At 55.8% G+C, this 16,013-nt stretch overlaps 1 protein-coding gene across 1 annotated transcript; it reads left to right on the top strand.

Moving 5' to 3' along the window:
* The first annotated feature begins 1,145 nt into the window (after positions 1-1,145).
* VPS45 (vacuolar protein sorting 45 homolog) lies at positions 1,146-13,974 on the top strand. The gene is made up of 15 exons (XM_042025728.1): positions 1,146-1,328; positions 1,421-1,555; positions 1,858-1,918; positions 2,425-2,504; positions 3,074-3,142; positions 3,396-3,533; positions 3,888-3,998; positions 5,252-5,386; positions 5,675-5,788; positions 6,040-6,207; positions 8,273-8,431; positions 9,166-9,273; positions 9,543-9,664; positions 11,043-11,174; positions 13,479-13,974. The coding sequence occupies exons 1-15, from the start codon at positions 1,236-1,238 to the stop codon at positions 13,561-13,563; spliced, it is 1,710 nt and encodes a 569-aa protein (XP_041881662.1). The 5' UTR covers positions 1,146-1,235; the 3' UTR covers positions 13,564-13,974.
* Positions 13,975-16,013: the final 2,039 nt, after the last annotated feature.

Below are 16,013 nucleotides of genomic sequence, written 5' to 3' on the forward strand. Positions count from 1 at the left end.
GATGGCACCCTGGATTTGGTTAGTTCACAAATAAAACCCTCACTGGCCTCATCCAAAAGCATTTCCAAGGAAACTGGACAATAACTAAACAAGCATTTTACAGACACTGAATCATTTAATGTCTAAATAAGGCCAGAAAACAATCACAAGCAATTAAATCCTAGTTTTTATTTCATTTGCCATTATTCTGTGTCTCCTTTGGCCAGGAGCACCTATACACTCCTTAAGGCATCCGTTTGGATATGAGAAACAAAACCATGTGAGAAATAAAAAATGTAAAAAAGAAAATATTTGGGTTGTAATTTTCTAGGTAAATCCCTATTTAAACCACTCAAATCTTTGGGGTTTTTATGAAGATCCGTACATGTGCAAAACTCCCCAGCTTCCACGAAAGAAGACCCAAAGTGTTTGGAAATGAAAAGTAAAATCTCGTCAGGAAATGGAAGGATTAAAGATGACAAAGGTGTCCGTCACTCCGAGAGGAAGAGGGGAGCTGCTTAATTGGAAGTGAAAGGCAGGACATAATCCTTAGTTAATTGTTATCCCCTGCTATAAGTAGGGCTTTGGCGGCGGGGGAGCGCCTGGTCCCGGGCCAGGTCTGTCGCGCCCAGAATAGCACCGAATCCCGGTGTCCGGCTCCCGGTGATGAGCGGGACCGGGCTGGTCCCGGAGCGCCAGCGTCGCCCACCCCTCGCCCACCCCTCGCCCACCCCGGGGTTCCAGGAGCAGCTTTGCCTCATGTTCGGTGAAACCGAGTCACGTCCTTTGTCCTTGGGGACCCTCGGGTGTGCCGAGCCTTCCTGGGGGCTTGGGGTGGGTCTGGGAGGATTTGGGGATGTTTGGAGTGGGTTTGTGTGTGTTTGGGGTGAGCTTAGGTGTGGATTTGGGTGGGTTCGGGTGGATTTGGTTTGTTTCAGGGCGGATTTAGCTGAGGTGGGTTTGTGTTGTTTTAAGGTAGGTTTGGGTTTAAGTGTGTCTGGGGTGAGTCTGGGTGGGTTCAGTCTCAAACTGCTTCGCTCTTGGAGCCATTTCCACTGCTCGGGTCCCCTCGGGAGGGGAAGGCCGGGCCGGGGCCGCGCTGCTGGCGGGGGCCGGTCCCACTGCCGGACTACAGCTCCCAGGAGGCGGCGGGGCCGGGCGGGTGGGGCCGGAGGGAGCCGAGCGCAGCCGAAGCGCGACGGAACGAAGCGGAAGCGGGGCCAGGGAGAGCCCGGTAGAGAAGCAGCCCCGCCAGGATGAACGCGGTGCTGGCGGTCCGGCAGTACGTGTCCAAGATGATCGAGGACAGCGGCCCCGGCATGAAAGTGCTGCTGATGGACCGGGAGACGGTGAGCGGCGGGGCCGGGAGCGCGGAGGGCGGCGGGGCCGGGAGCCGGGCCCGGGGCCTCTGTGACGGGCGCTGCCCCGCTGCCGCCCGCAGACCGGCGCCGTGAGCGTGGTGTACACCCAGTCCGAGATCCTGCAGCGCGAGGTTTATCTCTTCGAGCGCCTCGACTCGCCCAACAGGGAGCCCATGAAGCACCTCAAGGCCATCTGCTTCCTGCGGCCCACCAAGGTGCGGAGCCCAGAGGGGGAGGAAACGGCCTCAGATCGTGCTGAGGGGGTTTAGGTTGGATATTCAGGAAAATTCCTTCATGGAAAGGGTTGTTCAGCCCTGGCACAGGGCAGTGGTGGAGCTACCATCCCTGGAATTGTTCAGATGTGTGTGATGTGGCACTTGGGGACAGGGGTCGGTGGTGGCCTTGGCAGTGCTGGGGGAATGGCTGGACACCAGGATCTCAGAAGCTTTCCCAACCTTAACGATTCCATGATTTCATATTCCTTAACTCTGCTCTCCCTGGTGCTGTTTCCATTCAGGAGAACGTGGAGCTCCTGGTGCAGGAGCTGCGAAGGCCCAAGTACAGCGTCTACTTCATCTGTGAGTATGAAGAGTCCAAGGGTGTTGGAGGTCCATAAATCTGGAAGAGGCTCTGCATCCCAGTGTGGATGGGACAGGCTCCACACCTCGGTGTGGATCACATGGCACCTTCCTGTGCTGGGTGTATCAGGCAGGTGCTTCCCACGTGTCCTGCTCGTGCCATGGAATGTTCCATGGGTTTGGGAATGAAGCAGAACGGCTCCAGCTGGTTTGGAGTCGAAGCCCAGTCCTCCAGCCCAGGAATTAGTCAGTAGGATCCCAGGAATTGGGTGAAGTGGCCTCTAGATGTCATTGTGGCTCTGCAGGACACAGCAGGACCAGGCACCGGGGAGATGGGCAGGGAATGAGTTCGGAGCATCCCTGGGAGGTGGCTCAGGATTCCAACACCTGCGGGTGCAGGGTTAGAGGGTCTCTGTGGGATCTGCTCCTGCTCCAGAGGGGATCAGACTATGCCATCCCACAGGGTCTGCATGGTGCCCAACTGTCCCTTCTCTGTTTCCTCCCAGATTTCAGCAACGTCATCAGCAAGAGTGATGTGAAGGCCTTGGCTGAGGCCGATGAGCAGGAGGTCGTGGCTGAAGTCCAGGTGAAGTTTGGATGTTTTAGGTAGATCCAAACCCAAAAGCAAAGGGAAGGTCCAGGCTGCCAGACACTGGGAGCAGAAAGGGCTGTTGTTCCCAAATGGTGCGTGACAGGCCTGTGTGGGAGGAGGGATGGACACAAATGTGGGATGAAGAGGTAAAAGATTTCTCTGTGCCCTGTGCTCTCATCATAGCTGCTGCTGTTCTTGATGTCTCACAAAGTGCTGCCGAGTTCAAATCCACATGGATGTGGCACTTGGGGACATGGGTTAGTGGTGGCCTTGGCAGTGCTGGAGGGATGGTTGGACTTGATGGCCTTAAAGGGCTTTTCCAGCATCAGTGATTCCATGATTCCATGTTGGATGAAGAGCTGGGCTCTGAGCAATGCACAGTACAAATGGGAGGGGAGTTGTCAGCGGGACTGTGGGGCTTGGAGGGGTTTGGGGCGGAGGAAGGAGGGATGGTCCGAGCCAATGTGTCCAGGTGGTGGTTGGGGCTGGGTGGCCAGTGCTGGCACATGGCTCTGGCTGGGGTCAGGGTTAGAGACACGGGACTGTCCTGCTCCCCTCCCCAGGAGTTCTACGGCGACTACATTGCGGTGAACCCACATGTCTTCTCCCTCAACCTCCTGGGCTGCTGCCGGGTAGGAACATGGCGAGTTGTCCTTGGGTAACGAGTAGCCCTCATAAACTGGGGCCATGGGGGGCTGCCAGAGGGGCCAGCGGGGGGAATGGTCCTTGGCGAGGAGAGGAACACCGGGGAGCCCGGGTTCAGCCCCTGGGTACCTGCTGCTCCAGTGCAGCTGTGCTTTCCTGTGAGACTTCAGGACTTAGAAACAAGGATGTGGGAAAGTTTGGGACCAGTGCATCCATGTGAGGTGCAGCCTTTCCTTCCAGGGCCACAGCTGGGACCCGGCTCAGCTCACCAGGACAACCCAGGGGCTCACTGCTCTGCTGCTGTCCCTGAAGAAGTGCCCCATGATCCGGTACCAGCTCTCCTCAGAGCCAGCGAAGCGCTTGGCCGAGTGCGTGAAGGTGAGGGGAACCCACAGCAGGTCCCTTTGGGATGAATCCAGTCTTGGCTAGTTTTTCACACGTGGATCCACAGGAGGGAAACACCTGTTTTCAGTCAATTCCTGTAAATTCCATCATTTACTTCGGGGCCCAGCGCTGGGCAGGTCTTGTCCCACTCTGCTCCCAAAACAGCTGCTGGAGTACAGCATTCCTGGGAGCAGTGTCCCAGTTCCCTGGGGTCTTCAGCTTCTCCCTGGCAGTGCAGGCAAAGCAGCACTGTTGGGGTTTCACCCTCCCTTCCCTCTGTGCCTAAGCCCACACTGAGAGGGAGTCTTTCCCAGGTGTTCAAGTAGGATTTTTCCCATTTCTCCACAGCAAGTGATCACGAAGGAGTACGAGCTGTTTGACTTCCGGCGCACCGAGGTCCCTCCCCTGCTCCTCATCCTGGACCGGTCGGATGATGCCATCACCCCGCTCCTGAACCAGGTGAGTCACACCCAGGTGTGCCGGGCAGGGGCGGGAGTCCTGCAGCAGCTGGAGTTCTACCCCTGGCAGGTCATGGGTTGGATATAGGAGAGAAGTGTTGCTCCCCACCCCCTTTCCCTGCAAAATCCCTCTTTTATCCCCTGGCCAGGTTTTCCAGACCTGAGTGGGGGTTGTTCGTGCTGGCTTCAGTGGCAGATGGACCCAGCACCCTGGAAAACAGGGCCACTGGCTCTTCCGTGTGGCTTCTGGAGCCCCAGTGCTCTGGCAGAGCCTTTCCCAAGGAGTTGTGTGTTGGGCTGTGGGCAGCACACGGTTATCGAGTGACCTTGCCCTGCTGAGTCTCCCTCTGTTATCGATGGCTGCTGGATTTGCTCGGAGTTGTTGGATTTATTTGTTCCATGCTGTGCTGCGGATCCTGGCAGGATCTGTTGGTCTCCCTTCATTTCTGTGGGGTTCCCTTGGAACCTGGGGATCAGGAGCCGCACCTGGGCGGGATCAGCAGCCCCAGAGCTGCTGTAACACCGGTTCTGCAAGAGCTGGAGGTGACGTGTGTCAGGGAGGGGTGTGGCTGTCACAGCCCAGCTCACACCTGGTTTGGGGTGTTCTGGACTGTGCTCAGCATTGGGCGTTATCTGCTGTTTCAGGATTTCCTATCCCAAAGAGATTCCCAGGGATGTAAATGGAGTGCTGGGCACGGCAGGGCTCTTATCAGCTGTCACTGTTCTCTCTGGGTTATTATTAGACTCCTCAGGATAAAAATAGAAACTCCTGATGTGCAGAAATGCTCCTGCCAGTGGAGCACATAGGGAATTCTGCAGTGGAACTGTGGGACCTCTCCCTGCCTGGGCAGAGGGGTGGGGGGTTTGGTGGCCAACAGAGGTTTTGGAACAGGAATGTTAATCCCCATCCCTCTTTGGTCTCTTCTGAAGATACCTGCAAGAATTCTTGATCTGGTGGGAGGTGTCCCTGCCATGAACAGGATGGGTTTAATGTCCCTTCCAACCCAAACCGTCCCATGATACTGTGATTCTGGAATGGCCCTGGAGGGGGGTGGTTTCCCTCTGCACTGTCTCCCCATCTGATTATTTATCAGTGATGTTTATCCTGGCTGGTTTGAGGGATGCACTCCCAGACTCTGCTGTGTGTCCTGGGGTAGCAGGAGTGGCTCTGGCTGGGTTCAGCTGAAATCTATTGATTTCCCAGTGCTGTGTCTCACCAAGGTCATCCCTTTGCCTTCCTCTGTCCCCTGGCAGTGGACGTACCAGGCCATGGTCCACGAGCTGCTGGGGATCAACAACAACCGCATCGACCTGTCCCGGGTGCCGGGGATCAGCAAGGACCTGCGGGAGGTCGTCCTGTCAGCCGAGAACGATGAATTCTACGCCAACGTAGGTGTCCCAGGGGGGCTTCACCAGCACCCAAATTTGGGGGTTTGCCACGGGAAAGGAGCTTCCCGATGACTTTGAGGCTCAGGGTGGGGATGTGCCATTTGTGACCTCAGTGTGCAGCACCAGTGGCATCTGACTTGAGATAACGGGTCCTGTTTGTAGTTGGATTTCAAGCCCTGCTCCAGGTTTTGGGGGAGGGAGCCACCTTTTCCCAGCTGCTCAAGGCTCTTCCTTGGTCGAGACTCTCTCAGGTGAGTTTCCCTCTGCTTCCCGCCTTGTTCCCTACAGAACATGTACCTGAACTTCGCCGAGATTGGCACCAACATCAAGAACCTGATGGAGGATTTCCAGAGGAGGAAGCCAAAGGAGCAGCAGAAGCTGGAGTCCATCGCGGATATGAAGGTACAGACAAAGCCCATCCCACTGTGTCCCATCCTTTCATGCTAGGAATAAATAAAAAGTACATCCCTCCCAGAAATCTCCTGGTAATGGGAGAAATCGTGTGGGCTCCTGGGACCAAGGTGTCTGATCCTCTGCCCACCTGCACAGGGCTTGGATTGCTGGGAATTTGTACAATTTATGGCTGGCTGCACCCACCCTCTATCTCCTGCTTTTCCCTGGAAGCACACACTGCCTCAGTTTCCCCATCACAGGCCTTTGTGGAGAACTACCCTCAGTTCAAGAAGATGTCAGGCACAGTGTCCAAGCATGTGACAGTGGTGGGGGAACTGTCCCGGCTCGTGGCGGAGCGGAACCTGCTGGAGGTGTCAGAGGTGGAGCAGGAGCTCGCCTGCCAGAGTGACCATTCCAGCGCGCTCCAGGTACACATCCTGGCTCTGGATCCGGGGGGTTCCATCGTGTCACTCCCTTGGGAGTGGGGATTTGAGGCTGGGAGGCAGTGGGAGCTCCATGTGTGGATACCCTGTGCGCAGGGACACTGGGTGTGGAATTGCTTCTCGGTGCTCAGCTCAGATGGGAATGAGTCATCGTTAATAACTGGCTTGAGAAGCATCCTTGCAAATCCTGTCCTTACATCCCACAAGCCAACGTTCTTTCATTATATTCAGCCAGTTGGCTTCTGGCAGGCACCAGGATAAGACAGCCTCAGACACCATGCAGGAGCTGATGTGTTTGTTGGGCAGGAGAAGAGCTGGAATCCCTGGAATTGTCTTTACCTGTTTTGTTAAGAAAAACCACTAGAAAGTCTCAGATCCAAGATTTCTTTGGCAGAGAGGCCTGGAAAAGCTGAAGAGAGGTTCTGTGACAGCTGAGCGTGGCCTCTTGTGCCGTGACCGGAGCAGGGTCTGGCAGAGTCAGTGGTGATGGATTCGGGCTGGTGCTCAACAGGAGCTTTGGGATGGGGCTGGCTCAGAGCAGAGCTGGAACAGCCACTCACTTCTGAGAAATGATTCCTTGATTTTCGGTAGTGGAGGGGGAGTCCCACCATGTAACAGACCATTAGATGGCACTGGGGAAGCAGAGGGACTGGGAAATGAGGAAAAGCGTCTCCAGCAAGTTTGAGATCAGTTTCTTCCCCACCTCTGTGACCCTGAACTCCAGGTGGGGGCTGAGGGGATAACACTCGACTGTCCTCAGAAGTGGGATGTTCTCCCAGCCCCTGGGCTGATGCTTCCCTATGGACCAGCGAGTGTAGGGATGGAATTCCATAGCTGGTGTCTGGCAGGATTTACATGGCTGAGTATGGAACTGGGAACGCAGCCAGAAATGTGTTTGCTGGAAGCAGCCTCTGAGGTCCTCAAGCTGTTTCACTGTCTCCAGCTCAGGTTGTTGCAGTTTAAGAGTCAAATATTCCCAGTCTGCTCCCTCCCTGTGCCGTGAGCCTTGATTTTTGATGGAATATACGTAGCACAGAGCTATGGTGCCAGGTGAATCCTGGGGTTGCTGGGGTCACCTTGGTCCTGCTCTACACAAACAGTGTTTCTGCAGTTTCCTTCCAGCCCTGTGCCTGAAGGGCCCTGTTGTATTTCCAGCAACTGAGGCCACTGGAAGACATGCAGCAGCTCAGAAATAAATGGAAACCCATGTAACTGGGATCTTTGTCCCTGCAGCCACCCCGCCCTGGGCTGTCCCTGCTGCGGCTCCCAATGGCAGAGAGAGGGGCAAGGCCACGGGACAAGAAGCAGCAGCCAGAGCCTGGAATAAGGGTGGAATTGTTCTCCCCTGATGTCACTTCAGGGATTGCTGGATCTCTGGTGGCCTTGGGCCCCCCAGTCTGGGACATTTGGGTTCTTCCTCCCCTGGGCTCTCATTAACCCTGACACAGTGCATGAGCCCTGGGAGCTGAATGGAGGGGTTGGAATCCCAGCTCCTCCCATGGACAATGGCTGTTCTGTTCTCTGCTTCCTGCTGGTCCTGGCACTGCCAGCACAGGAACCTCCCTGGGGCTCCAGCCCTCCCCTCACAGGTGAATTCCTGACCTTGAATGGTGAAATTCCTCTTGATCCTCCTCACAGCCAGGATTTTATGTTGTGTTTCTGTCACTAGTCAGCATGAGTCAAATAGATGCCAACAAACATCTGGGCCAGGTGAATCCAGCAGCGGATCAGGAATGATAACAGATCCCTGCTCTTCCCTCTACCTGGGATCTCTCTTTCCATGCTTTAATTCCTTCCCTCCTTTGCTTCCAAACATGCAGTTTGTTCCTCCACATCTCACATCCAAAGGTTAGCTCAGGTTATGCCACAGCTTTATTTCTCTTGCATTGCTCCTGTGGCAGTATTGTTGCTGGGCAGTGAAACCAGTCTGATAAGTGTCCCCTAAGGCAGTGACCAATGAAACCAGTATGACTGCGTGTCCCTCAGGCTGTGGGCACTGGGGCAGTCCGGTGTGGTCTCCGCGGTCCCTGAGGTGCCATGTGTCCCGCAGAGCGTGCGGCGGCTGCTGCAGAGCCCGCGGCTGTCGGAGCTGGACGCCGCGCGGTTGGTGATGCTCTACGCGCTGCGCTACGAACGCCACGGCAGCAGCGGCCTCCCGGCACTGCTGGAGGAGCTGCGCGGCCGCGGTGGCACCGACAGGTACCGCAAGGTAACCCTGGGGTGGGGCAGGATGGGGGAATCGCTGCTCTTTGGGGTGAAACCCGCCTGCTCTGGGTCAGCCCAGGGCTGCGTTGTTGCACAGAGCCCTCAGCTCGGCTGGGACCTGCGGGTGTGGTTTTAAAAGGTGTTTTAAATAAGTGACTCGATTTCCATTTCCTAAGTCAGTGATGTTGAGGGTTGGACTCCAGAGGTCCCTTCCACTCCTGACTAGTCTGTGATTCCTTCACGTTATGAAGGATTGAATAAAGAAGGGGTGGCAGGAGCCTGCTGGGAGGGGAGTGTGGCTGTACAGGGGCCTGGGATGTGCTTCCTCTCTTCTTTTCCTCCCCCCCCGCCCCCTTTCCCCAGCTCCTACTGCACAGGCAGTGGCAGCAGTGAAGGGCTGGGGATGGAGAGGCTGGCAGGGAGGGAACAGGCAGCAGTGCCAGGAGCAGCTGGGGAGGAGGTGGAGGAGCGGGATGATGTCACCTCGTGTGGAGGAGCTGATGTCGCTGCCGCAGGCGATGGAGATGAAGTTTCTCCTCAAGCAGGAGGGTCAGGGCGGGCTGGGGATGTGGGGGTGCTGCTGCTCTGCCCCCTCACCTCCATGTGCAGTTCCATTGGGATCACCTCCGTGGCTCCTTGTCCCCATTCCAGAACTCCATGAGGTGTCTGCAGTGACTCCTCACCACAGCCTGGAAGGAGTTCCCAGGCTGACAGGGCTCCTGCCCTCTCCCTGCACAGCTGGTGTCCGCCGTGGTGGAGTACGGAGGGAAGCGGGTCCGAGGCAGTGACCTGTTCAGCCCCAAGGATGCCGTGGCCATCACCAAGCAGTTCCTCAAAGGCCTGAAGGTAGTGAGCTGCCCTGGGGAAACGGGGACAGACTGAAGCAAAACTGCAGCCCAGAGGAGCAGGGCTGGCAGGAATGCTGGGGGCTGCTGGCTCAGGACTGGGATTTCATGGAGAAGTCCAAGGCTTCAGGGCCTGATTCCATTGAGAACAACGGGAGTGAGTTGCTGGAGAGCCTCTCAATCCCAAATTCAGGGGTAGTACCTGCTGTGCCTCTGCTGATCCTCCTTCCTTGCTGGGCCACTTCCTAAAGAGCTTCTCCCCGGCTGCAGGGCATCGAGAACGTGTACACCCAGCACCAGCCCCTGCTCCAGGAAACCCTGGACCAGCTCATCAAGGGAAAGCTCAAGGACAGCCAGTATCCCTACCTGGGCCCCAACACACTCCGGGACAGGTACATGGGGCCTTTGGGGCAGAGCCTGCACTGGGACACACCAGCTGCCCCGGCACTGGGACATCCCTGGTGTCCCCGGCGCTGTCCCCATAGCGGGCTTGGACTGATGATGAACAGAGCTGGGGCTTGGCACAGAAATCTCTTGGATGCAGAGGTCTTGTATCCCCAAGAATGTTCCCTGGAGCAGGCTCCCAGGACTGGGATACATCTCATCCTGTCTTGCCTTGCTGGCCCAGATGTGCCATTCCCATTGGGAGGCTTGGGTGAAGGATGAAGCCCTCACTCATCAGAGCTGGCTCTGTGATGGCCGTGCCATCTGCTGTTTGGGGACTGCCAAAAATAGTCCCAACTGCAGCTCTCCTGCCTGAGCCAGTGTTGTTCCCAGTGGAAATGGGATCCTGCTGGAGAGGGTCATGCAGCCCTAACCCAGAGTCTGAAGAGATATCAGGCTTTGGGTGGTTATTGGTGATACAGATCACATTGGGAAGGGACTGCACTCACCTTTTCCACGACTTTTCCTTGCTTTCCCGCATCCCCTTGGGCAGGGAGGCAGTGGTGTGGGGATCCATGGAAATCTAGTGGCCAGCATGCTCTCTCTGTGCCTGTGTCCCAACCAGGCAGGAGCAGCTTTGCTCCAGGCCATGCTGTCCATGCAGTGATCCAGGAAAGAAATTCTTGGTGTTGGTCCTTCCGAGGGATTGGGAGGGTGGTTATGGGAGAGGGAAGCAGCAGCTCACTTGAAAGCAGCATGTGCACTGCATACCTGGGTTTGTGTTGGGATGGAGGAAGGCACTGCTCTCCCCCCTTCCTCTTGCTTGGCTTCCCTCTACCATCCCACATTTCCCTGCTGGCTGGGAAATGTCCCCTCAGGTGAACTGAGGCACAAATCCCAGCGGTTCCTGATCAGTCACAAGCGCGAGCTGCTCCGAGCCTGGGAGCTCCAAGGCAGTGCCATGTCCTTGCCTGACTCTGGAATCGATGCTGATTTCCCAGCCCCAGCAGATCATGCGTTAAACATGGGCGTGTGGATCCACAGGGATCAGGGTGGTGCTGCTGGAGGTTGCTCAGGGCTGTGGGTGAAAGTTTGGGAGAGGTGAGGTTTTGGGGGATTCAGTGGGTTGTTTTCAGCTCTGAGCCCAGCACATCACAGGGATGAGGCAGGGTCTAGGAGAGGCACGCTCGGGATCACGGATCACTTCCTCTGAGGTGCAGGATTTATCCTTGGCTTTGTCTGATCCCAACTCAGTATTTGTGGCTGCTCCATCCCAGAAAGTGTCCAAGGCCAGGTTGGACAGGGCAAGGTGTCCCTGCCATGAACAAGATGAGCTTTTAGGTCCCTTCAGCCCAAACCATTCTGTGATTTGTGCCTTTATCCCAGGCCTCAGGATATTATTGTATTCCTCATCGGAGGGGCCACGTACGAGGAGGCTCTGGCCGTGTTCAACCTGAACCGCTCCAACCCCGGTGTCCGCATCGTCCTGGGGGGGACCACCATCCACAACACCAGGAGGTAAAATCCACCTGTCTGCAGATCGTGCCTGTAAAACTGCTGGCACAGCAGGAATTTGGGATGCCTGAGGGATCCCCACGTGGAAGTGGCTGTCAGTGCTCTGGATCCAGCTCTGCTCATGGTGGCTCAGGGACAGATCCCTGAGCTGGAGGCTTAATTTGCATTTCCATGAGCTCAAGGATAGGGAAGTAGAGGTTTCCGTAGAGTTTTTCCAGTTTATAACACTGGGAAGCCAGAGCAGCACACGGGAATTCAGCACTGAATGAACCTGCAGCTGCTTTGCTGAAGGTGGGCAAAGATCCCTGTCAGTATGGAATTCCCAGTGGGAAACATCTGGTTTATAAATACAAGTAACTTTTCCTGAACCCAAATTACTCACATTGGGCACAGGAAAGAATTGAGGCCACAGTGGGAATTGTTTCCCATCGGCGCAGCTTGCTGCTGGCCAGGGAGGAGAGCAGGAATTGTCTCCAGATTCCCAGTGCTCAGTGTGGGATGGTGGGAAAATCCTGAGCTGCTGCAGAAGCTCAGGATCTGCCGCTCCATCGTGGGCTCCACTTGGATTGGTGCTGCCAGGAGCCACCAGGGCTGGTTTGGGCTCTCCTGCGGTGCAGTCCCTGAATTATTTACAGAAAACCTGGGATTCTGTACCCAAATTTACATTTCAAAGAATGAAGTGGGGAAAAATTTAAAAGAAAATAAAAGGCTGGTGCTTTGAAAGGGCTGGATGCGGCCAGGTCCTGCCTGGGGAGGACAGCAAAGCCCTGCCCCAGATGATCCATTTTCCTTTGGATAAGGTTTCCCTGAGGATGGAAGGACAATAAAGATGTCTCCTGTCCACTGTTATCCACAATGCCAGCACAGTGCCCTAGGATCAGGGATATCTCAGCACATCCCTGAGGTGTCTGATATGAGGCAAGCCAGGCTTTAGTGTGTCCCAGCCCCTCACGTAATCCATGGCCTTTCTGATTCCTGCGGGATTAGGGCAGATATGTCACCAGAAACAAGGGGATTTGGGTGTTAATGCACCGAGCAGCCATGTAAGCACCTAATCCTGGTTCCATTGTTCTTACTCCCTGCTGGAACTGGGACCAACATCTGTGGGCCCAGAGGGGTGGCCCAAAGGATGGAGAATCCGCTCTGCTCCTGGGGATCTGCCCTGCTCCTGGGGTTTCCAGAGCAATTCCGCAGGGTTTGGAGGAGAAAGGGTTACAAAGGATCGATAATCGGCTAAAAAGGGTTGCCAGGAACATCTGGTGCTGGGGCTGACTCATTCTGGGCAGGTTGAGCATGAACCTGCTGGGACTAATCCTAGGATGTGGGGCCTGACCCAGTTACCCAGTTACAGCCGCAGTGGCGGCACCGGATCCTCCTGGGGACCCTCCTGACTGCGGAAGGTTCATTTCTCCTGGGAGTTTCATCTCCAGGCCCTGGTTGGATGGAGCAGCTGTGGAGGTACCTGCAGATGCCTGTGCTGGGTCCTCGCCTGTTCCTGGCAGGATCTGCAGGGTCCTGGGAACAGCAGCCTCAGCAGGGGGGGTGTTTGGCTCTTGCCTCCCATCATTCCAGACCGGGAATGTGCTCGGAGAGGCCGTGCCGAGGGACCTCGAGGTGTCATTGGTCACAGGCACAAGCTGCTCCAGACAGCACGGGACCAGGAGACCCTAAAAACACCAGAGTCATTCCCTGCCAGAGCTCAGTTCTGCCTGGTTCTAGTGCCTAAAAATAACCTGGAGGAGGGAGAGCTCCGGCTGGAACACGGAGCCAGGTGCCAGAGCCTGTGCCAGAGCCATTGCCGCTGTGGGCAGTGCCCTGGCTGTGCCCCCTCCCAGCTGTGTCCAGTGGGACTCAGCTGGGTGTTGCTGCAGGGTTTTGCAGGACATTTTAGGGTTTCACTGTTTCTCAAACCCCTCAAGATTCACAACCTGGGCAAGAAGAGCTGCCCCAGCCCCGGTTTAGGGGAATCCCATTGCTGTAGGATTTGTGGCATATCTTGGTTTGTATTTCTTTATCTTTTGGGGTGTTTTTTAAGCATTGCTGTTGAGATCACCTGATCAGCACATTGAGGGATGAGTCAGCCTGGGAATGGCCGTGGCGTCTCATTGCCAGAGGAACTGTCCTGCGGCTGAGAGCATTCCTGGCTCTGGGAGCTGCTCCCAGCCGCGGGTGTGTGATGCCACCGAGCCTGAGGCTTGTGCTGGGGACAGTCACAGCCCCTCTGGCCTCGGACACCTCGGACAAGTATCAGTGTGCCATGAGCAGATCCCTGGCCCTTGTTCCACTGACCTGAACCTTTCCTGGCAGCTTCCTGGAGGAGGTCACAGCCGCGGGGTTCCGCGGGCGAAGCACTGACAGCTCCCAAGTCCCAAGGTCCAGCAGCCGACGGTGAATCCAGAAGGAATTAATCCTTTTTTGCACATTCAGAGGTTTCCCAGACTAGAGCAGAGCAGGATGGTCCTGCCCTGCAGCTGGAGCTTCCCCTCCACACCTGGAATGGCAGCAAGTGCTGGAGCTGGCACGGACCCAATGGCCGGGATCTGCTCCCACTGCAGCTCCTCCTTGTGCCCTCACAAGCAGGGCTGGGACTGGGATTGTCATCTGAGGAGAGCCTGGGGAAGCCCTTGAATCCCTGCAGCTCCTGGCTCTTTACTGGGACAGACGGGATGAGTCCCATGAGGAGCCCAACGATGCAGCCCTATGCTGGGGGAGCAGCTGTGGGGATGCAGCTGGTGGGCACAGGAGCCCTTTGCTCTGTTGTCTGTATATGTTGAATCCTATTAAATCCCCCACTTTGGCCGAATCTGTCTGTTGGATGATTCTCACTTTCCCTTTCCCAGTGCCAACAAGGTGCAGTTAACAGCCTGAGCCTCCTCGGGAGCTTTTGCTCCCCTCCAGGACCACACCAAGGAACCTGCAACTGTGTTTCCAGCTCTGCTCCGTGGCCTCTAATCAGCATTTGATTGGGAATTAACAAGCCAGATCAAATGAAATGAGCTCCTAAATCCCTGGGAATTATCTTGGCATCACAACTAAGTCCTGTTGATGTGGGAGAGAGCAAAGCCCTGCAGGGAGGAGGGGACCTGGCCCTGGGGGTCCTGGGCAGCTCTTTGGGGAAGGGTGGGGAGAACACAACCTGTGCTGGGGAGAGGTTTCTCTGCCCACAGCCAGGGGTGGAACTGGGTGGGCACCTTTACGGTGAATTTTTGGTGAATTTTGAGTTGTTGGGATAGGCAAAGCCACCAGTGCATTCTCCCTCACAGGTGGCTCAGGTCTCTGACAGTCTGAGACCCCAACAGAGGAGAGCTGAGTCAGGATGCTGGACAGCCCCCTGCCCCATCCGCCCCTCCAGCAGCCCCTTCCCCAGGCAACAATGCTGTAATTATCGTCAGAGACACAGAAAAGCATGTGTCCTAGTTAAACTCATCTTGCCTCCCAGACAGCAGCTTCACACTTGATATCCAGAGGCAAAATGCTGGGGGGGGGGGGGGGTGTGTTAAATACATAAATAAACCAAGAGTTTGCTGATCTGCTCTGCAAGATGAGATTTTGGCAACTGTTTATTATGGATCAGCACAGGGAGCAGCTGCAGCATCAGGGCCAGGGGTAGTGAAGGGCCTGTGTGAACACAGGGAGAGACACAAACACACCTTGGAGAGGCTTTTCATTGTGCCCACAGCGATGGGGATGGGGACAGGGCTGGGGGTGAGAAGCTGCACCTCGTCACCTGTCCCACGGGTGAGCAGCCTCTAGGGTTGGCCTCATTGCTGGAAGTGCAGCAGCCTGTTCCTGGTACAGAAATGGGAGACGGGTTCCCTCCTATCTCCTTCCTTCCCTGTTAAATTGTTGATGTTTCCAGCTCTGAATCATTGGTCACATCCTTCACAAACGTGACTCACTGTCGCACTGTCAGAACAGCCCGAGGATTCCAACTGCAGCTGAATTTCTGCTCCCAGGGATGGGGTGGGGTGTGCAGGTGCGTTACCCACTGTGGTTTCAGGGCAACTCCCCTGGCACCAGAGGACATTTGGGAAGAGCGTGGGCCCTGGATCCAAAGGGCACGACAGAGCTGTCCTGCTGCCACCAGCACTGCCATCTGGCATTGGCCATCAGCCGGTGCTCTGCAGGCCCTGGCCACCAAAAACAGGATGTGAGGAAGGACAAGTCCGGCTGGGAGGCAAAATGTTATTAAATAAACTGGCAGGTTCTGTGGTGTCCCAGGGATACACTGGGGGCTCTGGGCAGCCGGTGTGGCTCATCTGTCCCTCTGCCATCAGCCCTGCCTGGGCCAAGCTTTGGCCACGTGGGGTAGAAGGGAAAACTGAGGCACAGAGATGGCAAATCCTGGTCCTGGGCCCCACGGAGTTCAGGGCTGCACAGGCACAGGACAAAAAGGCAACCCCTGAATTTGGTGTCGGGAGTGACTTGTGTCCCCGTCCTAGGTATTTTCAGGCATCCACAGCTCATGGCAAAAATGCCAGTGCTCAGAATGGGATAGCAACACTCACAGAAGCTCTGCAAATGCTCCATAATCCAAGTACATTCCTAGGACTCTGCGTGCATTAATTCCAGAGCACTGGGGTGAAACTACAACTTGAAATCAGGGGTGGGGGATGTCGTCCAGTGATGGGATGGACTGTAAAGCTGGGATGGGATGGACAGTGTCATTGGAAAGCTGATCCACTGATGGATGATGGATCAATCTATTTCCAGACAGAGAATTTTCTCCTTTCTCTGCTTTTCCCTCTACCGCACCCATTTCTGATCCATAAATCCCATCCGTGACCTCAGTCCCACACTCAGACAGTTCTGCACTTGCAGGACATGAAGGAGATGGACAAA

Source organism: Corvus kubaryi, unplaced genomic scaffold (assembly GCF_017639235.1).
Source record: "Corvus kubaryi isolate FWS band 111438036 unplaced genomic scaffold, C.kubaryi_AGA036_p1.0 119, whole genome shotgun sequence".
Lineage (NCBI taxonomy): Eukaryota > Metazoa > Chordata > Aves > Passeriformes > Corvidae > Corvus > Corvus kubaryi.